This window comes from Erinaceus europaeus, chromosome 11 (assembly GCF_950295315.1).
Source record: "Erinaceus europaeus chromosome 11, mEriEur2.1, whole genome shotgun sequence".
Lineage (NCBI taxonomy): Eukaryota > Metazoa > Chordata > Mammalia > Eulipotyphla > Erinaceidae > Erinaceus > Erinaceus europaeus.
The window spans coordinates 69,071,526-69,097,373 of NC_080172.1; the positions used below are offsets into that span (position 1 = coordinate 69,071,526).

At 39.8% G+C, this 25,848-nt stretch overlaps 1 protein-coding gene across 2 annotated transcripts in view; it reads right to left on the minus strand.

Annotated features, from left to right (window-relative positions):
- LOC103118464 (neurogenic locus notch homolog protein 2) overlaps positions 1 to 25,848 on the minus strand; it is a 167,520-nt gene that overhangs the window by 99,260 nt on the left and 42,412 nt on the right. For both annotated transcript variants that reach the window (XM_007528683.3, XM_060201975.1), the window contains exon 2: positions 17,505 to 17,586. In XM_007528683.3, the coding sequence (XP_007528745.2) occupies positions 17,505 to 17,586 (82 nt within the window). The remainder of the gene's footprint in view (positions 1 to 17,504; positions 17,587 to 25,848) is intronic.

Consider the following 25,848-nt stretch of genomic DNA (forward strand, 5'->3'; position numbering starts at 1 on the left):
CACAGAAAGGCTATTGAAGAAGTAAATGACTAGGTGTAATAGAAGAACAGCTATTGTCAAAGACAACAATATCACTTTTTTTTTAAATTTTACTAATACGAACACTGACTTAATAGGATCTCAGCTTTAGGTACAGACCTCCAGTAGAAATCATTTTAACCAAAATACCATACTGGAAGATTCAGTTATAATTCTTAGTTTTAATTGCAACAACATTAAAAACTTCTTTTGGGGAGGCCTGGGGGCAGAGAGGAGAAGCAGCCCAAGAGGCGACCCAGTGGAGTGTGGAAGGCATTGGGACTCTCAAGCTGGAGGATCTGAGTTCAACTCCTGGCATCATACATGCCAGAGTGATACTCTGGTTCCCCCTCTTGCTCTCTTCTCATTAATTAGTCATTTTTGTCCCTTTGGTTCTTTTTGGGCCAGAGAGCTAGCTCACTGGGTAGGATATCTGCATTGCATTGTATGTGGCCCAGGTTCAACCTGTCACACCATATGGGGGTTGTTATGGCAATGGAGAAAATTGCTGGGTGTCTCCTCCCCTCTATCTGAATGGGGAAAAAAAAAAGGTACTCGAAGCAGTGAAACCACACATCTGCAAGGTGCCAGTTCCAGCAATATAAAGAGAGAAAGGAATGGAGGAAAGAAGAATTTCACATGGTGCCCCTCCAGTTTACACCGAGTGCCCTGGACATGAAGCATTTCAAGTGGCTATTCCACTCTGTGGAGAGATCAGCAAACACTGCTCTGGGGAGAAATTCACAGAGCACCTGTTCTTGTACCTTCAGCTAGGAGCTAAAACTGACCTTTTACATTTTTAAGTGGTTACATATTAAAAGGGCATAGAAGAAATAGCCTGAGTTTGCCTCTTAGCCAGCAAAACCTGAAACTTTTACTATGTGGCATTGTAAGGGGAAAAAAAATCCAACCAACAGTTTGCTGCTTGTCTCTAAGACTGAGTCACACTGAAGGACATGGAGCCCAAAACACTTCCTATAGTTAGGTAACTTTTTTGTTTCCCAGAACTCAGGTCACAATAAGAGCACTTGTTATAGGAACTAAACCAAATTTTAGAAAAGCAAACAAATGTTCAAAGGATCATTCTTGTCAGGTGCCATATTTCTACATAATTGGAACCAAAGATTATAAAAATAACAAACATCATCCCCAAAAAACTATGGTATATAACCACAATGTGGTAACTCAAAACAAAAAACACCACTTCCCTCAAAAGGTAAGACCATGATTGAAGAAAATTAAAAAAAAGTTTGACTTTTTTTTTAACTTAGCTATTACAGTAATTTGTGGCTTTCCAAACCAGACAAAATTGAGTATCAAACAGGCATTCTGGAAATATAGACTCAAATTTACTCAAAGTCAAGTCAAAGGCATTCTCAAAGTACATGACATTTACCACAAAACCAAAAAGATAAGAGGTGAAAAATACAATACGTACTATGAACCCTAAAATGGCCCAGGCTAAGTCTATAATTAATAACCAAACTGGAACTCCAGAAGAAATCTCTCAAGTCTGACCAAAAGAAAAAAATCAACATTATAAAAGAAACCATCACATATCATTTAAATCACACCCTATGTTTTCACACTAACTCTGGGGAGGCATGTCACTTACTGAATGAAGTCAGAGCAAAACCAGGCCCACCATGGCTACATTCTTCTGTTCCATACTGCTTAAATAAGTTAAATATGTGTAATGTTAAGTCAAATGCTTGCAAAGCATAATTCAGCACTGCCTTGTGTGCATGTATAGGATAAAAACATATAGCAGATATAGATGGATAAGAAACGCGCGCACACACACACACACACACACTTATGATCAATATGCCTGAGACACACCTAATAATGTATGCATATATATCAATTTTTAAACATTTCTTTATTTATGGGGTGGGATGGGAGAGACCCAGAGCATAACTCTGGGACATCTGTTGCTGGGAAGCAAAATCAGGACCAGTACCTTATCCACTGTATATATAAGTTTTAATCTTTTAGATCTGAATAAGAACAATATATATAATTAGCATGCTATTTTTTTTTTAAGTCTCTCACCCAGAACCTGCAAGAGGCTTACCAGGTAGAATGCTCACATCACTATGGGCAAGGGCCTGGGTTCAAGCCCTGGGCCACCACAAAGAAGCACAAGCAAGGGAGGAAGTTTTATGAGCAGTGCTGTGGTATCTCCACTCCCCCTTCCCTCCCTCTTCCTCTTCTTCTTCTCCCTCTCCCTTTGTCTCTCTCTCTCCACCTCCCTTCTGTATCTAGGAAAAAGACAAAATGGGTGCCAGGGGTGGTGGAGTGATGCAAGCACCAAGTCCAAATGATAACCCTGGTGGAAAACATATGTGAATAAATAGAAATAGAAGTCACTCTAGGATGTTCCCAGATGTTTTGATAGATTGAACTTCCCAGAGACCTTCCTTCTGAACCAGCCCAGACTTTGAAACTAAATATTAATCTTAAACAAGTCACTTTACCTCACTAAGTCTCATTTTCCTTCTCATGCATTACACAAGTTGCTAGCCGAAGTAATCTCTAATACTAATATACGATACATTCCAACACCCCTCCACCCCTAATTATGAAAACAAACAAACAAAAGCCAGGGGTTCCTATTCTATAAGGAAAATATTTGACAGTGGTTTTTATTTTCTCAGGTAGACAATAATGGTACTACAGCCATTTAACCACCGGGCCCTTTAAGGTTTAGAAATGCACATTCCTGTAGTGTAAACCAAAGGGGCTCCTTGAGGCTGAATTTTACTGGGCAGCATGCCACTTCTGACGTTTCAGTCATCCTGAAATGAACCTCACAAACCTCTTCCGATTGCCCTTAGACTGGTTTATATACATTTGTGGTGTTTGAGTCTCTGTCTTATATTGCTAAAACTCATGGGCTTGAGTGCCTGGGTCACTCTTAAAAAATGAACTGAACTTGATTACTAATGAAAAGTTGACTCATGTTCTTTCTAGGCCAAGACTGACACTGGCAGTCAGGGTTCATGATTACCCTCTGCGTCAAGAGACTCTCTAATTATAGACGTCGCTTACTATTTCCCAAGTTTTTAAAAGAATTAGTGCTAGCATCATGAGCTAGGGAAGCAAGTAAAATAAGCATTTATGTTATGTTGGTTGAGTATATAAAAATGATCAGGAGGCCAGGACATGGCTTACCCAGTAGAACTTACACTTTATCTACCATTCAAGGACCTGGGTTAGAGCCCCTGGCACCACATGGGAGTACCATGCAGGGGGGAAGCTTTGTGAACAGTGGAAAGGTGTTGTGGTATCTCTCGTTTCTCTCTCCTTCTCTGTCTCTTTCGAAAAGAGAGAGAGAGAGAGACAAAGAGAAGAAGAAGAAGAGGAGGAGGGAGAGAAGGAAGAGGAGGAAGAAAGGGGATGGTGATGATGTGAGTAAAGGTCCTACATGAATGTAATTAAGTTACTTTCATCTGAATTTAAATTTGGTGCACCTCTTTCTAGAGCACTACTCTGCATCCACACACGAGTCATTTTAGTGTAATTTATTAACATGTCAGATTCTATAAGGGACTATATAACATCTACCACTATTCTGTGCTGAAGAAAACAAACTCTACACTGGTCAGTTGGGGGATGATTATATGGCGTTTCTCCCTTTCTAGGTTCAAGATTCAGTTGATTCTGTTTCTTACTTAACTATGTTATTCTTTCTTCTTTGCTTTCTTATACTTCCTATGAAGGGTTAGCTGCTAGTGTCAGCTGTGTAACTATGTACAGGTGCATTAAAGTACCAGTGCTCTTAAAAGGGTAAACTGTTTAAAATAAGAGACAAGACACCAAGGAATCCTTGCTTGGAGTAGGTTAACACACAGCACAGCCACTGATCCCCAAGCAAAAATCACCATGTGTCATTCCATCCTTAGGAGTAATCAAGGAGTTCAAATGCCAGAATTATAGAGTCTCAGTACTTAAGAAGTTGAAGGGCTTTGGTCAGCACGTTGCCTTCCCCCCCCCCCTTGTTTTATCTGTGAGGAGCCCAAGGTTTAGTAGGGTGACTTAATCTGCATTATATAACAGATGAGATCGTATGCTGAGATTAAAAGTTGTATCTCCAACCTCATTAGGCAAGAGAACTTGTCAACATGGTTTCTTTCCATTCTTATTACTGACCCTTAAAGAACAGATGTGGCTAAACACATATACATGTACATACAGCCCCCTTTCTCCTCCCAGTCACCCTTAGGGCTTTGTGAAGCAACTTGAAAGACCAAGAATTTTAACTCTAGTTACAACTATTTTTTAACACTTCATGAAAATTAATTTAAGTTCCTCCTGAAGGAAGTCTATCTTATACTAATATCTAGTGGGTCATGGATTATACCTAAGTGGAATCATACCTAAACTTAGTGTGAAAGGAAGTATTAAAGATTATCTGGTCTACTATTTTGTGTTACTGTATGATATAGAGAATGAGACTTAGAGAGGTTTTGAAACTCATGCGGCAACAAAATGATGAAAATTTTGGTAATGATATGCCACTCAATCTCTTGGCCTCCCTTCTATGAATCAAATATATCCTAAGATATTAAGAGTCTCATATTTAAGATCCAAAAGTCCTTTGCTATTGTTCTTCTCTCAATAGTTTTAACTCTTGTCTGACTTACCATAGTGCTTTCTGTATGTGCAGCCTCACTAGGTAATTACAGACTAATTTATTTTACACATATATGAGTATCCATCTGACAAGATGATGGAACCACAGAGGACAGCTACCACACCTGATGCAGGAAACACAATATTCATTAGTTTATAAGAAAGTCAGATTGCATAGGCTCTTGGAGTCTTCTGCCTACTTACAATCCTTAGCAAAGAACTTAATCACTGTATCCTGCTCAATAAATATCACTCTGATGATAAACTTTCTTTGCTGAGTGCTATGGACTGGATGTTCATATTCCCTATGAATTTATATGCTGAATCTCTCACCCCTAATGTTTTAACAGTTAATAGTTTTTGAAGGTGGGGGGGCCTTTGGAACATAGTTAGATGAGGTCAGGAGAGTAAAAGCTCCATGAAGGTATCAGCACCATTAACCATGTCTTCATGGAGAGACCAGAGCTTTCTTTTCCAGCAATATGAAGCCATGTTGAATGAAAAGGTCTTCACTGGAAACCAAATTAGTGGGCACCTTGACCCTGGACATTCAGCCTCTCGAATTGTGGGAAATAAATGTCTGCTGTTGAAGTCACCGAGTCTGTGGTAGTTATACAGCCTGAACCCAAGCCAAGTAAGACAGAGGGGGACTGCTTTAGTGCTTCACAATCCACCTGACTTTTAGCATTCAGATATAATAACTATAAGACAGTGGCCTGAGTCTACACAAATTTAGTACTCTAAATGTTCCCATTCTGCATTAAGTTCTCATCAGTTATTTTCACATTAATACCTACCTTCTCCTAATACAAATGTGAAGCAAAAGAAGATTGGATGTGCTCGCTGAGTAATACCACCTGTCAATTAAATGCTTTCATTGATCTATGCCTTCACTTTTTCTTTATAAAGGCTTTAAAAAAACAATTAAGAGACTGTTTAGGAGAGAAATACTTTTAACAGATAATTGCATTAATCAGAAAAGACTTACTCCAGAATTAGTATAATTATAAGGTTTTGGACACAGAGGGTGAAGTGCTGGTAAATAGGATATAGAGAATTTCAGGAAAGCCCAGAGAAACAGCAATTTATTTTTAATCAACACGCAAGACAACTAAGACAAATATGAAAACAAACAAAACTATTACATCATCATCATCTCACACACATTAATGAGAGTCTATGTGGGGGAAAAAAGTACTAAATTTCATTTCTATCTATGAAACAGAGAACACTGAGAGAGGGTTTAGTGAAAGCCTCCATTATTCAAATACATTTATGCTTACTTAACAAAAAGAAGAGTTCTTAGAAAAATTTAGATAATTGAATTTTTATCACATCCTAATACACCTGCACACAATATTTTGTATTCAATCTCACTGGCTTTGATGAAAGGCAGACATAGCCAAATTTTTCAGTGGAGGATTTAATTAAGCTACTCCAGATTCTAAAAGAGAAATACTTCTTATCCTGCTTAGTCACAGGAAAAATAGGGGGGGTGGGGAGAGGGTGAATTCCTTTATGAAATCAAGAGTGCTGACATGACACAATGAAATGATAAAAACAAAACTAAGAGTTTCATTAACCTAGGGACTACTGAAAGAAGTCAAGCCAAATTCACATCTATGAATGTTAGGTTTGCAGGCCAAAATTAGTTGATTTAACTTATTAGTGGCCACGAAAAACAGGCAAACAGACAGAGCCTAAGAACCACCCTTCCTATTTCTCTAACACTGATATTTTAAAAGGCTCCAACCTAAAGCATAAAGTTACTTCTCAAAAATGCAGATTAGGCAAGTCTAGCCCAGGCACAGCCATATAACCAACAAGAAGACTCAACAGTGCCTAGAAGTAGCACAGTGGGTAAAAACTTGCAAGCATAAGGTCCTGAGTTCAATCTCCAGCACATGTGCCAGAGAGACTGGTGCTCTGGTCTTTCTTTCTCTGTCCTTTTCTCTTTCTCCTTCCCAGTCTATCTCTCCTGTGAAATAAATAAATCTCTTTAAAGAGCAGGATCAGCATTCCAGTTTTACACGAACTGTGCTAATGTCCCCATTTTAAAATCAGGAGCTGTGTAATTAAAATACCATGATAGGAAAAGCTACCTTCCATATATTTTCAAATGTTCCACACTTCCTTTTCAGTAAATCCTGTTTGAGCTGCTACTTTAAAATAGGTCATTTCCCCCTCAAAGAATGGGAGATCTTTACATGCCATACATCAGACAAGAGTTTAATAACCAAAATATATAAAGAGCTTGCCAAACTCAAAAACAAGAAAACAAATAACCCCATCCAAAAATGGGAAGAGGACATGGACAGAATATTCACCACAGAAGAGATCCAAAAGGCTAAGAAATACATGAAAAAATGCTCCAAGTCTCTGATTGTCAGAGAAATGCAAATAAAGACAACACTGAGATAGACCACTTCACTCCTATGAGAATATCATACATCAGAAAAGGTAACAGCAACAAATGCTGGAGAGGTTGTGGGGACAAAGGAACCCTCCTGCACTGCTGGTGGGAATGTAAATCCAACCCCTGTTGAGAGCAGTCTGGAGAACTCTCAGGAGGCTAGAAAGGGACCTGCCCTATGATCCTGCAATTCCTCTCCTGGGCATATATACTAAGGAACCCAACACACCCATCCAAAAAGATTTGTGTATACCTATGTTCATAGCAGCACAATTTGTAATAGCCAAAACCTGGAAACAACCCAGGTGTCCAACAACAGATGAGTGGCTGAGCAAGTTGTGGTATATATACACAATGGAATACTACTCAGCTATTAAAAACAGTGACTTCACTGCTTTCAGCCCATCTTGGATGGAGCTTGAAGAAGTCATGTTAAGTGAAATAAGTCAGAAACAGAAGGATGAATATGAGATGATCTCACTCTCAGGCAGAAGTTGAAAAACAAGATCAGAAGAGAAAACACAAGTAGAACCTGAACTGGAGTTGATGTATTGCACCAAAGTAAAAGACTCTGGGGTTGTTGGGGGGAAGAGTACAGGTCCTGGAAAAGGAGGGCAGAGGACTTAGTGGGGGTTTATTGTTATGTAGAAAACTGAGAAATGTTATGTACAAACTATTGTATTTACTGTTGAATGTAAAACATTAATCCCCCAATAAATAAAAAAAATAGGTCACTTTGTCCCATTTTACTAATGAGAAAGCTGAGATTCAGACTGACAGCATTATTTCCAAGAGCACATTTCAAAGGCAACTACCTAAGAAGCATGGACAAATTATTTACCAATGAATATATGAAAGCTCTGAGAGGCTACCAGGTATGTTAAGATATATGTTGAGTGAGATAAATCAGAAGGACAATGACCAATATTGAATTGTCTCACTCATAGGTAGGACTTAAGATAAAAGGGTTTAAGTAAAGCAAAAACATAAGGTGAAATTTGGACTAGGTGGGGTGTAGTGCACCAAAGCAAAAGGCTCTGAGGAAGGAGGGAAAGGAGTGGGATGAAAGGAGAGTGGGGTCCTTAGGTGGGGGATCAGGTATCTACCAGATACAGATAAGTATCACCTGTCATGGGGAGATGAAATGTGTTAAAGACTGGAAACCCAATAAAAATTTTCTAACTAAAATTAAGTATGTAGAACTAGCTGGGCACAGAGCCTGGTAATAATAAGTAATAAGTGATCAAAACATGGTAGCTAGTCTAATATCCTTTAACGTGCCACAGATCCAGGCCAAGGAAGTACCTCTTCCTGTCAGAAAACAGAACTTGCATGCCTGTGGTCCCAAAAGTGTCAGGTTCAAGTCCAAACATCACCTTATGCCAGAGTTGAGCAGTGCTCTGGTGTCTTTCTCATTCCTCCTCTATGTCATAAAAACAAATAACGTCTTCAAAGATCTGACTGCTAAGAAGCACGAGGTCTCAGGCTCATCTATGTGACAAAGGCTTTTATGCCCTCTACATGTCACCAGGCAGAGACAGTCCAGACATCTTACTCTCCTCACTAGTGCCAGACTAAAGTATACAAGAGCGTGAGGCAAAGGGGGGTGGGGGGAGCAATACAATTTTTATTTTACATCTTATTTAATATTTTTGTCATGTCTTCTGTATTAATTTATTTATATATGGAGACAGCTAGAAATTGAGAGGGAGGGAGAGATACAGAGGGAGAGAGACAGAGAGACATCTGCAGCCCTGCTTCATGACTTGCAAATCTTCCCCCCACCCCTGCACAGGCAGGGACTACGGGGCTCAAACCTGGGTCCTTGTGGACTGTTACATGTGCACTCAACCAGGTGCGCCACCACCCAGCCCCTGCTGTATTAATTTTCTTTGCGAACTACATCTTTAAGATTCTGTTTATCAGAATTACTGATAAGTTTGGTAACTCTTAAATTTTTTAGGACTCTGCCCCACTCTCTGAAGGCAAGTAGGGTCATCCTACTCTTCCACTCAAGGAAGACTGGTCCTGAAATGAGTGCAGCCTAAATGTTCCCAGCTGTGACCATGGACTGCAAGCTCAGACTGTCAGAGACTCAAGAGGACTTTCTGCTAAATATGAATAGATATGGGCCCTCGGTCCATGGGGTAAATAGTGGTATTTATGTACTTTCCTCATGTTTAGGAGCTACTCTCTGCCCTAATCCAGCTTTCAACTCTGACACCATCTTCCCAGACAACATTCTTAGTACTAAGGTGAACCAAGCCCTAAATTTTTATTTATTTCACAAGCAGTAAAACAGTACTGCAGGTGTCTCTCTTTCTCTCTCCTTTATCTATCTCCCACTCTCTTCTGTATTTGTTTCTATTTAAAAATTCACTAAATAAATGTATACATATAATAAATAAATAATGTAATTTTCTCCTACATAGGGCACTCACTCAGAGGAAACTTGCTGGTGGATTCAATATCAGCAGAAAAGAAAGAAAATGTGATTTAACCATTGATATTTTTCCCAGTATACTTCTTTTTGCTCCCCCCTTCCAGTCAAAGCTTCGCACTATGAGCTGACTTTTTCAGATAGAAAGAGAAATAGACAGAAACAGATAAAGAGAGGGGAAAAAAGCACAACACCAATCCTGCCTTCAGTGTAGTAGGGGCCGGCTCCAACCTACGTATCATATATGGCAAAGCAGGTGTACTATCCAGGTGAGCTATCTCGCTTGCCCCCTTTATATTTCTTTGTTTTGACAGTGCTACTGAACAACGCCAAATGCACTCCCAAGAAAGTTAGTGAATGGGGAAAATGGTGAGTCAGGCATGACTTTTAAAACTGCCTTCCAAGGGGAATACCACTGTATCACAAACACTGATAATACTTCCTCTACCACAAATAAGCCTAAGATCTGAAGGTTCCAAGTGTCGACCCTATTCTCTCCTAACTACACAGAAACTTACTAGCAGGACAAGGAAGGCAATGGCTCCAGTTTTCTTGGATGGCTTTAGGAGACCTGGACTATCAGCATTACTCTATCCACCTAACAAGGAACATTGCTAATTATTAGTGTGTGATTGCAACAAATACACAAGTTTTTGATAAAATATGATACAAACTGCATTTATATTTGTTGTGGTTCATTTTAAATGTAGTTTGCTAGACACATTTGCAGTAGATTTTCCAAAACAAGCACCCATCCACAGAACACTGTGCGCTAGTTACTTCCTCAAGCTTATGTAGAATACCTGGAAAGGTTTCTTTATAATTATAATTTTATCATTAAAATCATGGCAAAGTGGGTAGGGGAAAAAGCATAACAGTAGTGCAAAAGACTTTCATGCCTGAGGCTCTAAAGTCCCAGGTTCAATTCCCTGCACCATTATAAGTTAGAGTTGTACAATGTTCTGGCTATACGTGTGTGTGTGTGTGCGTGTGTGTGTGTGTGTGTGTGTAGTAATAATAATAATAAATAAAATCACGGCAAAGTACTTTTTATCAGACCAACTCTCTTGATTATATTATAAGCTCTGCAGAAAAATATAAAATACACAAAAAGGCAACCAAAAAAGTAGACAGGAATTGGAAGAAATATAAGAAAAGTAAAACTATAGTCTGCATACTTATACAGTATATTCCATGAAAGTATATCCCAGTCCAGTGCTAGAGGACTAGACTGCAAGAAGGAAGTGGTAGCCTAACTGGACTGAAGACTCAGAGGTACCTGGAACTGTCCAGGAGAAATCTTAGGAAAACAAACACAGAGAAAGTGACCCTGAAATGACATGGACACAGCTATCCTCAAACTTGAGTGATTCTAGAATATGCACAAACATGGGAAAGCAGAGCTGTAGAGCTTAACATGGTTCTGCGAAGAAGTCAGAAGTTTCAAGTCCTATTGGGATTACTGGGTTGTCAGAAAAGTAGTGATATACTTTCCTGTGTTTTTCTATGCCTTTTCTGGCAACCCAATACATGGGTTCTGTAGACACCCTAAGGCTTTTCACTTACCTCCATAAGAGGTCATATTTTAGGAGTGAGATAGACTGAGATTTAGGTTGTCAGACTGAGGGCAAAGAGAAAAAGACCCACAAAAGCAAAGCTTAAAGCCAAACCTTCATGGGATCAAGATGTGTTTTCCAGGAATGTAACTGGCAGCGAGACCAAAAGTAACATTCTTAAGTGACAGATAAATGATATTTTTAATTACTTTATTAAGGAAATGTTTATTGTCAAGATTGTTGTGGTCCCAGAGTTCCACATCTCCTCTTCAAATACACCATCCACAATATCCAGTAAGTAGTTTTAAAACTATAATACCATAACTGTAAAGTGAAGGAAAACTGTAGCCAAAATCAAGAGAAAAAACAGTTGCTAGAAACACACCCAAAAGGTGGCCCAGATGCCAGGAATTAGTAGGCAAGACTTTCGTTTTATTTTTTAAAGATTTTATTTATTTGTTTATTTATGAGAAAGACAGGAGAAGAGAAAGAACCAGGTATCACTCTGGTGTGATTACTACCGGGGATTGAACTCAGGACCTCATGTTGGAAAGTCTAAAGCTTTATCCACTGCACTACCACCTAGACCATTAGGCAAGGATTTTTAAAAACTATGATGAAAATGCCCTTTAAAAAATGCCCTTCACAGTTTGTAAATCTTATAAATCATAGCATCTACCAACCCCCCCCCCAGTGAACCCTGATTTTTAAGCAAATTGGGATTCCAAATGGTTTATATTTGAAAGCGTGAGACAAGCAACTTGAAGGTGATTAATGACAGTCAAATTTAATTATGTACTTATGTCTCTCAGTAGGATAGGGGAGAGAATTAAAATGTCTTATCACTCTGTAGTGAGAGAGCTTTATTAAAATCTGACACCTATTTAAGAACAATAATGAGTTTTATGCAAGATTACACAGGTTCTCCTTGTCCGGCATCCCAGTCTAACCACAGACTGACAGACTATTCAGATTCCTAACAGTGAGAAAAAGCAGCTGAGCTGTGTACGAAACTAACCTTTCAAAGTGCTTATCCTCATCTGTCAATGTGATTCTTATCAAGGCGTTCTATAATTTCTATAAACAATCATTACAGTTTAGCTGAATCAGTAGCATTATGCTCTTTAAACAGATACTCAGATGCCTTCAACTTTCAAACATTTTCAATTCATTCCCACACCCTCTCCCCCCATCATGGAATTTGGCTTCAATTTTTCTCTTAATCCACTAAGCAATCGCATGAATAAAAAAGACAATCACATGCGCTGCATGTTGAATGTAATTTTTATAAACCTTCTAAGTGTTCTAATATTCACTTAGCATTTTGTGAAAATAATACTTACTGAACAAGGTGGATTACTACCTTCTTTGGGGAGGGGGTTGACAAATGCAAAGCTACACAAAATGTCTGCCGTGAGTCCTTGCTTACCATGTTCTCAACATTCTATGGAGGGTGGCATGAGAAGTGAGTGATTTTACCTGCCTGATATTTTCTTGCTTTTTCTGTGTCCACTTATACTGAAAATACCACTACTTAAGAGGTCACTGTTATTGTTTCATTTTGTTTTTGAAGTAGAGAAATATTTCCTTTTCATAAATTTCATATTGATCTCCCAAAAGATTAGCCATGCCCATTTTTTTTTTCTTACAGATTTTTGCTTATTTGTTTTTATCAAAGCAATGCTCAACTCTGACTTATGGTGGTGTAGGGGATTGAACTTGGGAACCTCAGGCATGAGTCTACTTGCATAACCATTATTGTGTCTCCTTCAGCCTTTAGGCTCTCATAACAAATGTGAGGGACACCTCAGTTATATCCATTCAGAACTACAGCCATAATCATTCTATCCCATTATCTGGGGGCAGAATTTAGCAGCTCCATTCTTACCAGTCAAAGAGTGAGTTACTTATCCCCTAACAAAACATCTTCCAGAAACTGAGTGTGACATTGCCTCTCTCATCTTGGCAGGAGAGTTTGAGACTGGAAGCCCACAGTTGGCTTTGCTATATAAGGTGGTCCTTAATGTCCACCTCTACTGAGGACTCAGAACTTCTCCACTAGAAACATTTTCACCCCATAAGATCACAATTATGTTAGCCAACACTTATTTGAAACAGTCTAAAATTTTTTCTACATATAATTCACTAAGTTCAATTATTTTCAAATAGAACAGCATCCTTACATGCTATATGAAGCAAATAAAATTCTTAGGCATTCTTTCTCTCTCAAGAAAAATAAGATTATGGGGGGTCGGGCGGTAGCGCAGTGGGTTAAGCGCATGTGGTGCAAGGCGCAAGAACCGGCGTAAGGATCCCGGTTCGAGGCCCAGGCTCCCCAACTGCAGGGGAGTCGCTTCACAGGCGGTGAAGCAGGTCTGTGGGTGTCTATCTTTCTCTCCCCCTCTCTGTCTTCCCCTCCTCTCTCCATTTCTCTCTCCTATCCAACAACGAACAACATCAACAATGGCAATAATAATAACCACAACGAGGCTACAACAACAAGGGCAACAAAAGGGGGGGGAAATGGCCTCCAGCAGCGGCAACAAAAGGGGGGGGGATGGCCTCCAGCAGCAGTGGATTCATGGTGCAGGCACCGAGCCCAGCAATAACCCTGGAGGGAAAAAAAAAAGAAAGAAAGAAAAATAGATTATGGCCAGAGAGCTGTCTTACCAAGCAGGGCACCTGCCTTGCCCAGATTTGAGCCCTGGAAACACAAAGGAGTGACAGGGAATCAGAGGAAGCTCCAGAACTATGACATCTCTCCTTTCCCCTCTCTCCTTTTCTTTCTTTCTTTCTTTTTTTTTTTTTCCTCCTCCAGGGTTATTGCTGGGGCTCAGTGCCTACACTACAAATCTACTGCTCCTGGAGGCTATTTTTTCCCATTTGTTGCCCTTGTTGTTTATTGGTATTGTTGTTATTGCTGCCATTGTTGTTGGATAGGATAGAGAGAAATCGAGATAGGAGGGGAGACAGAGGGGGGGTGTGAGAATGACAGACACCTGCAAACATGCTTCACCACTTATGAAGCAACCCCCGTGCAGGTGGATTGCCAGGGGACTCGAATCGGGATCCTTAAGCTGGTCCTTGTGCTTTGGGCCGTGTGGCTTAACCCACTGTACTACCGCCCAGCCCCCTCCTCTCTACTTTTCTATCTGAATAAATAAATAAACCTGGGAGCAATGAAAGTGCACAAATATAAAGTCCCAGCTCTACAAAAAAGGGAAAAAATAAGATAGCAAAATAAATTCCAAACAAACAAACATGGGGGGTGAGGATATATAGCATAATGGTTATGCAAAGAGAATCTCATGGCTGAGGTTCCAAAATCCCAGGTTTGGTCCCCCATGCCACCATAAGCCACAGCTGAGCAGTGCTCTGGTAAAAAACAAAAAACAACAAGCAAAACAAACCATGAAATTGATGTTTACTGAGTACTCTTTAGTTCAAGAAACACAGTTTTAATAGCCAAAATGACTTTTAGACTGAAAATTATGGTGGTTATCACAGGGAAGAGATAGGTAGGAGGGAGGAGGTAACATGTGGAGGGTACCATTTGGTGTGAAGACAAAATAACTCTGATAGTGGGTATGATAAGTGGCATACATATGGTGTGTGTGTGTGTGTGTGTGTGTGTGTGTGTGTATAAAACTTTATTTCTAAACTCTTATAATAGAGGAGGGAACGTTCGGCCTGAAGGCTACATATGAACCAAGAAATAGTTTGGTCTGGTCCAGCTAAGGCAACTGGAGTTTTCTTTTCTTTTTTTTTTTTGTTCATAACAATGTTAAGTGTTATCTTTTAAAGCTGATAATTTTTTTATGGCCCACAAGTAGCCAAATGGCCCCTTAGCAGATTAGGAAAAAAAGTTTCTCACGCCTGTCTTAATAATATTGTAAACCCATGTTATAGCAATAAAAGGGGGAAACCAAAATTAAAGGGGGGCATAATGTTGAGTGCTAACCATACAGAAGACAATGCACCAGGCATTAACTACACAACAATGACCAAGATTTCACAATCTATTAAAAGAAATGAGGACCAGGGAGATAGTGTAGCAGTTATACAATAGACTTCAGGCTTGGGGCTCTGAGGTTCCAGGTTCAATCACCAAAGGAGAATTGAATGAGGGGGAAGGCGGTGTCACACCTAATCAAATGCTCCCTTTACAGTGTGCAAGGACCCAGGTCCTCATCTGCAGGCGGAAAGCTTCACAAGTGGTGAAACACCACTGCAGATATCTATCTCCTCCTCCCCTCTCAACTTCTCTCTGTTTCTATCCAAAATTAAATTTTAAAAATATACATATTTTTAAAAAGGGAACTGAATGATAAAATAGATCTAGAATAAATCAATCTATCAATCTGGTAGTTAAAACATGGCATGTAAGACTACAATGTTAAGGTATTAAATTCCTCCCCTCAAGCTGTCTTCATTCTTAGAGAAGAATGCCACTTATGGCTGTGTTCTTTTTTTTTTTCTTCCCAGCCAAAATAAAATAAATAAGTAAATAATTAAAACTAAGTGAGCAGCCCATAACCAGATAAAAAAGTCTCACCCAATGTTATCTTTATTTCAATATAAACAGCTTATTGTTAAGTTTTACTGTCATCACATTAAAATATTTTCACTCTGATGAAGAGAATATTTTCTAGCTTTTAAAAATTCTTGCGGGAGTCGGGCGGTAGCGCAGCAGGCTAAGCACACCGTGGAGCCAAGCATAAGGACCGGCATAAGTATCCTGGTTCGAGCCCTGACTCCCCACCTGCAGGGGAGTTGCTTCACAGGCGGTGAAGCAGATCTGCAGGTGTCTTTCTTTCTCTCCTCCTCTCTTTCTTCCCCTCCTCTCTCCATTTCTCTCTGTCCGATCCAACAATGACAACATCAATAACAATAATGACATCAACAACAATAACCACCACAACAATAAAAAACAAGGGCAACAAAAGGGAAAATAAATAAATATAAAATAAAATAAATTAAAAATTTTTTTTGCTCATGACATGAAAGAACTGAGCTCCTGGTGTCAGAATGGGCTTGACTGAGGGAAATGCCATTGTTATATTTATCATGTTCAATTATAAACTCAGAGAAGAAACAAAAATATGCTGGGCAAGTTCACTGAAAAAGGAGCTAGGTAATGGTGCATCTGGTTGAGCACAGATGTTACACTTCAGAAGGACCCAGGTTTATGAACCCAGTCTGTACCTGCAGAGGAAAGTTTCATGAAGAGTGAAGCAGTGCTACAGGTGTTTCTTTCTCTCTCCCTCTCTCTCCTCTCTCAATTTCATCTCAATCCAATAAGTAAAATGTTTAAAATGCTTATCTAGCAAGTACTTCTACCGAACGATCACAGCCCTCCAAAGTGTTAAAGAAGAATTTCAATATTATCAAGTCTCAGTTTCTAGGACGTAGCTAGAATAGTCAGAGTTTTCATTCTTACTCTTAACTCTGTATGGTAACATCCACCTATAGTCTTTACTCTCTACCCTGCCCCTACATAAATGTGTGTGCTCTTCATTCAAAGTCTTTGAAATGGATTTTTTTTATACTAGGGAAAAAGATTTATATGCCTCACTGTTCACTTACACTGTGATAATTAAAGTCAATGCCTATTTGGTTTGACTGAGGAGTGATTCTAAGACTTCGCTTTAAACTGAAAATTGCAAAGTAATATACTCAATATGTACTACCTAGCCATTCACTGAAAGTCTTTTTCATAGTGAAAAAAGATAACTGAAGGACAATAAATTCTTATTAACCATGAATCTGACATCCACATTCTTCCATTCCCACCCCCTATAAAAAAGACATCATGGGAGCCAGGTAGGTGGCACAAAGCGCAAGGACCAGAGTAAGGATCCCAGTTCCAGCCTCCAGCTCTCCACCTGCAGGGGAGTCGCTTCACAGGTGGTGAAGCAGGTCTGCAGGTATCTATCTTTCTCTACCCCTCTCTGTCTTCCCTTCCTCTCTCCATTTCTTTCTGTCCTATCTAACAATGATGACATCAATAACAACAATAATAACAACAACAACAATAATAATAATAAAAAGGGCAACTAAAGGGAAAATAAATATTTTAAAAAAACATAAGGGGCCAGATAGTGGTGCACCTGGTTAAGCACACACACTACAGTGCGCAAAGAACCGGGTTCAAGCCCCTGATCCCCACCTGCAGGGGTAAAGCTTCACGAGTGGTGAAGCAGGGCTGCAGGTGTCTCTCTGTTTCTCTCCATCTCTATCACCCCTTCCCCTAAATTTCTCTCTGTCTCTATCTAATAAAAAATAAATAAAGTTAAAAAAAGAAAACATAAAAAAGACATCATAAAATAAGGGAACCACTAACATTTATAATATTAGAAACAGAATAGCGGAAGCTAATTTTTTCCAGTGTCTAAGAGAAAGAATATACAGAAAGAGGAAAAAACAAAGAAAAACTTACTTGCAGTATCCTGTACCATTGTGGTAAGTAACACATACTCCCTTGTTTACACAGGGCTCGTAGTCATCTCGACACTGCAGTGCTGAAAATAAAAACAAAATACACATTAGAAATAAGCCACTGGTTATAACCTTCAACCACCAAAATAATGTTACATAGTACAAGTTCATAATCATTTGACTATTTAACCTGGGGCTCTATTTAAAGTTTTGGTTAGCATTTATTTACTTATTATTGGACAGAGACAGAGAGAAATTGAGGGTGGTGGAGAAAATAGAGAGGGAGAGAGACACCTGCAGCTCTACTTTACCACCTGCGAAGCTTTCCCCCTGCAGGTAGGGACCAGGGGCTTGAACCTGGGTCCTTCTGCACTGTAATGTGAGTGCTTCACCAGGTGTGCTACTGCCTGCCCCTTGATTAGTTTTTAAGTTTTGGCTTCTAGGATCATAAAATCAGAGCAATTTATCCCAACAGTCTCTTCCTTCAAAAACTGTTTTATGATCTTGAGTGATGCTCTTAAAATTCTGTGCCTCTAGCTAGGGAGCTGTTACATCCCAATGATACTAAGAAAAATGAAAAGTTATTGTGTCCATGGTATGCCATAAGCATCCTAGAGTTTAGGTACTTCAGATGAGTAATATCATAAGGATTCATCAATGAGTATTTAGAAAAACCTAAATTTACCCTAGCCATGATTTTAATGAATGACTTAAACCTTCAATTGCAGTTTTCAAGAAAGGCTATGTCAAGAAGTAATCAGAAGCATTAACAGTATTTATTCAGCAAACTGTAACCAAGAGCTTAGTATGTGCCAGGCACAATATTAAGACTCAGAAGAAAAGAGGGAAATGGAATATAAAGAAATAAATAGGAAAAAACCTCTAACTTTAAAGGGCCTCACACAAATATGGGTGCTAGACCAGGAATAGAGATTGTACACAGGTGTGATCACAGAAAATGGGGAGTTAATTTTATTGCTATTTCTCAAATTTTTGAACCCCAATTTCTCTCCGAAACACTGAAAAAGAACTTGATGACCACTTCCCCCCACCCAGTCCCTCTGAAAGACGACTACTCAGAAATCAACAGCAAGAGGAGAAACTTAGTTAATTTCACCTACTAGGAATAAGTAGTGGATCACCACAATATCTTAAATGTTGAGTTACTAGGGTTGGAATTTTCGTTGTCAAAAATGCTTATCGAGAGACCTAATAACAATCAGAAAGGCAAGACAGAAGGAAACCTAGCCAACTAATTAAAAAAAAAAGAAAATTCAGTGAAATCAATAAAATACCTAGGAATAAAGTTGACCAAAGAATTGAAAGACTTGTATACTGAAAACTATGAGTCGCTACTCAAGGAAATAGAAACAGATACCAAGAAAAGGAAAGATATCCCATGCTCATGGATTGGAAGAATAAATATCATCAAAATGAATATTCTCCCCAGAGCCATATACAAATTTAATGCAATACCCATTAAAGTTCCACCAAGCTTCTTTAGAATAGAACAAACACTATAATCATTTATCTGGAACCTTAAAACACCTAAAATTGCCAAAGCCATCTTGAGGAAAAGAAACAGAAATGGAGGCATCACACTCCCAGATCTCAAACTATATTATAAAGCCATCATTATCAAAACAGCATGGTACTGGAACAAAAATAGGCACACAGAGCAGTGGAACAGAACTGAAAGCCCAGAAATAAATCCCCACACCTATGGACATCTAATCTTTGATAAGGGGGCCCAAAGCATTAAATGGAAGAAGGAGGCTCTCTTCAATAAATGGTGCTGGGAAAACTGGGTTGTAACATGCAGAAGAATGAAACTGAACCACTTTATCTCACCAGAAACAAAAATCAACTCCAAATGGATCAAAGACCTAGATGTCAGACCAGAAACAATCAAATACTTAGAGGAAAACATTGGTAAAACACTTTCCCACCTATACCTCAGGACTTTATGACATCTTTGATGAAATAAACACAATTGCAAGAAAGACTAAAGCAGAAACAAACCAATGGGACTACATCAAATTGGAAAGCTTCTGCACATCCAAAGAAACTATCAGACAAACAAAGAGACCCCTCACAGAATGGGAGAAGATCTTCACATGCCATACATCAGACAAGAAACTAATCACCAAAACATAGAAAGAGCTCAGCAAACTTAGCAACAAAAAAGCAAATGACCCCATCCAAAAATGGGCAGAGGATATGAACTAAACATTCACTTCAGAGGAGATCCAAAAGGCTAACAAACATATGAAAAACTGCTCTAGGTCACTGATTGTCAGGGAAATGCAAATTAAGACAACATTGAGATACCACCTCACTCCTGTAAGAATGGCCTACATCAAAAAGGACAGCAGCAACAAATGCTGGAGAGGCTGTGGGGACAGAGGAACCCTTTTACATTGCTGGTGGGAATGTAAATTGGTCCAGCCTCTCTGGAGAGCAGTCTGGAGAACTCTCACAAGGCTAGATATGGACCTTCCATATGATCCAGTAATTCCTCTCTTGGGGTTATACCCCAAGGACTCCATAACACCCAAACAAAAAGAGGTGTGTATTCCTATGTTCATAGCAGCACAACTCATAATAGCTAAAACCTGGAAGCAAACCAGGTGCCCAACCACAGATGAGTGGCTGAGAAAGCTGTGGTATATATATACAATGGAATACTATGCAGCTATCAAAAACAATGAACCCACCTTCTCTGACCCATCTTGGACAGAGCTAGAAGGAATTATGTTAAGTGAGCTAAGTCAGAAAATTAAAGATGAGTATGGGATGATCCCACTCATCAACAGAAGTTGAGAAAGAAGATCTGAAAGGGAAACTAAAAGCAGGATCTGACTAAGTTGAAAGTAGAGCACCAAAGTAAAAACCCTGTGGTGAGGGTAGACATGCAGCTTCCTGGGCCGATGGGAGGGTGGGGGTGGGGGGGTGGGATGGGACACACTCTTTTGGTGGTGGGAATGGTGTTTATGTACACTCCTAGTAAAATGTAGTCATATAAATCACTAGTTAATTAATATGAGAGGGGGAAAATTGTATGTCTCAAAGTTTTTAAAACACAGACTGAGTCTTTTTAATATATAGGCTGTATATTTGATATGCGGACTCTCTCAAAAGCCTAGACCAAGTAGGTCAGAAGCAACCAATGGCACAGCTATATACAAGATACTGGGTACTATACAGCAAACCCTAACAAAAGGACTTTTCAAAGTTAACCCAATTACCAAATAATGTGATAACATTAACTATCCATTGTCTTTTTGAACTCTAAGACAGCAGGAACCTCACATCTCCACTATAGAGCCTATATTTCCCCCAGTCCTGGAACCTTTGGATAGGGCCCACTTTCCCATATGCCTCTCCCAATCCATATCAAATAATATTGCATCAGCCAATCGCAACTTAATCAACGCAACGATTGCCACCTCAACATGCTTCAGCTCAGACTGAGTCCGGAGACTTCACGTGTGGAATGACAACCCTTCAGCTTCATTACTCGGGTGAGACCTTTCCTTTCATAGTATTCTCAAATTCCATCCCAGGTGGTTCATTTTCTAACAAAGTCCCAAAACCTAGATATACACCAGGTTCTGTGAGAGAGAGCATATGTTCATACGTATCCATAAACTAGTGCAAAATAATATATCTGAAAGCAAAAGTACACTAGAGTTTGCAGTGAGTACCCCCCTAACACTTCCTCTCCACTATTCCAACCTTTGAGTCCATGATTGCTCAACAATTTGTTTGGCTTTGTATGTTAACTCTCTTTTCAGCCACCAGGTTCCAGATGCCATCAGGATGCTGGACAGGCTTCCCTGGACTGAAGACCCCACCAATATGCCCTTGAGCTCCGCTTCCCCAGAGACACACCCTACTACGGAAAGAGAGAGGCAGACTGGGAGTATGAACCGACCAATCAATGTCCATGTTCAGCGGGGAAGCAATTACAGAAGCCAGACCTTCCACCCTCTGCAACCCACAACGACCCTGGGTCCATGCTCCCAGAGGGATAGAGAATGGGAAAGCTATCAGGGGAGGGGATGGGATATGGAGATTGGGTGGTGGGAATTGTGTGGAGTTGTGCCCCTCCTACCCTATGGTTTTGTTAATTTATCCTTTCTTAAATAAAAAATAAATTTAAAATAATGAAATTGAAGTTTGTGAATTTTGTCTGCAGTGTTAAGGTGGTCTGTCTTCTAGAGTGGGTATATAAATATTGATAACTGGAAGTAAAATTGAGAAGTCTCCCACTTTGAGTTTCCTCTAAACAATCTACTCAAGAATAAGTTGTGTAATTTCAGAGGCGTTCAGTCTGTCCTTCCTGGGTATTAAAATTAATTTCCTTTCACATCAGGGACAACAGGGCTCTTCCACAACTGGGTGTTTGAACATCTCATCTATTAACAAGTATTGCTTAAGAAGCCTTTATTTATCCAGCACTGCTATCAAGTGGGAGTCATCTGAGAACACATTTACAGAAATCTCATTTCTTAAAAATCGTAAGAAGCTCCCCACCAGCAGGGGGAAAGCTTTGTGAGTGGTAAAGCAGTGCAGCAGGTGTCTCTCTGTCTCTCTCCCTCTCTCCCTCCCCCTTCCCTTTCAATTTCTGGCTGTCTCTATCCAATAAATAAAGATAATACCAAAAATAAATAAATAAATATCGTAAGGGGACCAAGGGTGGCACACATATTAGCATGCTGAAGGATCTGGGTTCAAGCCACCATTCCTCAACTGCAGAGGCTGGGTGAAAGTTCAAAAGTGGCAAAACAGTACTGCAGGTCTCTTTCTCTCCTTCTCTCTTTTTCTACCTCCTCCCCTCCTAATTCTATTTTATCAAATAGAGAATTAAAAAATAATAATACAAGGGTGTTAGATAGCATAATGGTTATGCAAACAGATTCTCATGCCTGAGGCTCCAAAATCCCCGCACCACCATAAGCCAGAGCTGAGCAGTGCTCTGATAAAATAAATGATGATGATGATGATGATGATGATGATAGTAAGAGTAAGAACAGTAGGGATACTAAATCGCACATAACACTTACTAAATGCCAGATGTTCAGCACTATATATAGACTAGCTAATTCAATTTTCCCAACCACCTTAGCTTGTAGTTAATTTCATTATATATATTCCATAGAAAGGATAAATAACCTGTTTATTGTCACAGCAGTCAAAGAGACAGAATTTAGTTCAAGGCTGTTTAGAAACATTTTTTTACTTCCTGACATCTTCCTGCTCAGGATGGGTGGCAAAGGTATTATTATACTAATTTGCCAGGAAAGGGAAACTGGGAAGGTTAAGGAACCTCCTTGTGAGACATCACACTGTCAGCTGTGGCAGCACTGGGCCAAGGTCCAAGGATTCTTCACTGAGTCTAGTCCCATGTGCATGTCAGTTACTGGGATCACACAGACAGTCATCAGGCTGCAGCCCAAACAGGCAGATTCAGGAAGACGGTCATCTTGTTGTCCATATCCCACTTCCCTGTAGGGCTCAAATGCTCCCTCTTCCCACACTGATAAGCCCAATGCAACAACTATAATTAAAACAGTTAATGTCAGGTTATTTCCTCCATACCAAAGTTCTCAAACTGATTTTTTTCATTCTCTGTAGACACTTTTATTAGTTTCGATGAGAACTTCCTGACTTTTTTTTTTCTATTTGCTTATTTTCGTTTAAATAAAAGAATATCCCCTCCATCAGAAAGGAATGTCTTACAAGCACAGGACAAGTCTTGCCTCTGCCCTCCCCCTGCAGGAAGGAAGCCTGGTGCTGGGGAAGGAGTTTGGAGCTCAGAAGTCCCGCCTCTACCACTAACTAACTGTGCTGATGAGCAAAGCTCAGACTCTGGGAGGTTCAATATCCCTACCTGGAAGCAAAACTGGGGTGAGGCCAAGGTATGATCACCTCCCTCACTCAAAATCTGTGGTGACTGGTGTGCTTGGTACCTAGGGAAATCTATCAGAAGGACACATGGAACCCAATCGCCCATGTTTCAGAAAGCCAGGAGCACACACACAAAAATAAAGACTAATCCGTGTGTTCCTATTTAAGCACACTGACAAATCATTACAGTGACAGGTTCAGAGAAATACAAACAACCCAAAGTCAACATGTGGCAATCAATCTAGTAAATAACTTTACAGTCTCACCTTAGTGAGCCAATCAAATTCAGTAAGTAGAATGGAGGCAGGCTAATAATTAATGCTATTTGACTGATCTGCTGGGGCATGCTGCCTTGAACCTTTAACATTTACTAAGCCACCGTTTTCAGTCTTTTGCATGCATCAGAATCATCTGAGTCCAAACCCCGCTCCCACGGTTCCTGACTAAGTGGCAGGAGTCACATTCCTACAAAGTTCCCAGGTGATAACAATGCTTGTGGTCTGTGGGATGACACCTTCAGAACTTTATTAAAGCTTGAGTTTCCAATTTAAAGAATCCCCTAAGACTCTATAATCTACTAAAGGTCTCAGAAGATCTAGACGATGATCCAGAGAGAGTTCAGGGGGTAGACTACCTGCAATGTCATGCGTGAGACCCAGGTTCCAACCCCCAGCACCACACGGAAGGTGTTCTAGCAACGAAGGAAGCTTCAGTGTTATGATCACTCCCTCTCTCCCTCTCCTCTGACCACCTCAGTGAAATCATACATGAGCAAGGCCTCAGTTACACACACACATACACTTGAGACGATATAGTGCTTGAGTAAATAAAAATAAAATTTAAATTTCATGACTTCGTGCAAAAAACTACTTATAAACAAATATTGTAATTAGTTGCAATGCAAAAAGAAGTTAAAACTTAATAAATTCAAGACCATGAGAGTGAGACCAGAAAGGGCCATATTTCACAAGTTGATTCATTTTATTCCCACAATCTAAAACATTTAAATTTAACAATAAAACTGAAAATAGCGGGAGTCGGGCTGTAGCACAGCGGGCTAAGCGCAGGTGGCGCAAAGCACAAGGACCGGCATAAGGATCCCGGTTCGAACCCCGGCTCCCCACCTGCAGGGGAGTCGCTTCACAGGCGGTGAAGCAGGTCTGCAGGTGTCTATCTTTCTCTCCTCCTCTCTGTCTTCCCCCCCCTCTCCATTTCTCTCTGTCCTATCCAACAACAACAACAATAATAACTACAACAATAAAACAACAAGGGAACAAAAGGGAATAAATAAATAAAATAAATATAAAAAAAAAAACAAAAAACTGAAAATAGCTTTATACTTGTAGGGTGAAAAAAAAAGAATCATACCATGAATAAAGAACTGATACTTACACTGGTATTTTTTTAATTTCTTTATTGGGGTATTAATGGCTTACAGTCAACAGTAAAATACAATAGTTTGTAAATGCATAACACTTCCCAGTTTTCTTTTTTTTTTTTTTTTAGTTTTCCAATATTTTCATTGATTTCTTTTTTATATTTTTATATTATAGAATTACATGTCAACAGGGGTCTGAATCAACACCATTCCCACCACCAGAGCTCTGAATCTTCACTCTCGCCACTGCAATCCACCACAGTTCCCCTAAGGTTGTAGACACCGGCCAAGCATCTTCTCTACAACTATCTGTCCACATTTATACATAGTTGCCCCTTCTTTTTCTGATTCACTCCTCTCTCCCTCTAAGCCACTCATAACATCGTTGCTACTTCCATATCCCTCTAAGGCACTCATAATATCCTTGCTACTTCCATATGTCCCTCTCCTTTCCCTTCTCTCTCTCTGGGTGCTGATGGAGCTGCACTGTTGCAGGTGTCTTTCTGTCTCTCACCTCTATCACCCCTTCCCTCTAGATTTCTGGCTGTTTTTATCTGATAAATAAATACAGATAATAAAAAAAATAAATAGAAATAAACTTTTAAAAAGGGGTGACTAGGAAAGGCGTTTGAAGAGGTACCCTTTGAGCTAAGACTTAAATAAACATGTGTCATGAAGATAGAGGGGAATAGTAACCCCAGGCAGAGGAAACAAGTGTAAAGGCCTTGAGATGAGCATGAGGCTGGCATTCCAGGTCTGTATGGTGAGAGGGCATTTTTAAAAATATTTTTATTTATTTATTATTGGATAGAGACAGAGAAATTGAGAGGAGTGGGGGAGGTAGAGAGGGAGAGGAATACAGAGAGACACCTGCAGCTCTACTTCACCACCTGTGAAGCTTTCCCCCTACAGGTGGGCACCAGGGGCTTGAACCTGGGACCTTGTGCATTGTAATGTGTGCGCTTAACCAGGTGTGCCACCGCCTGGCCCCTGTTCAGAGAGTATTAAATGATAGGAACACATTGGGAGACAGGCAGAATTAGATCCCAGGCTG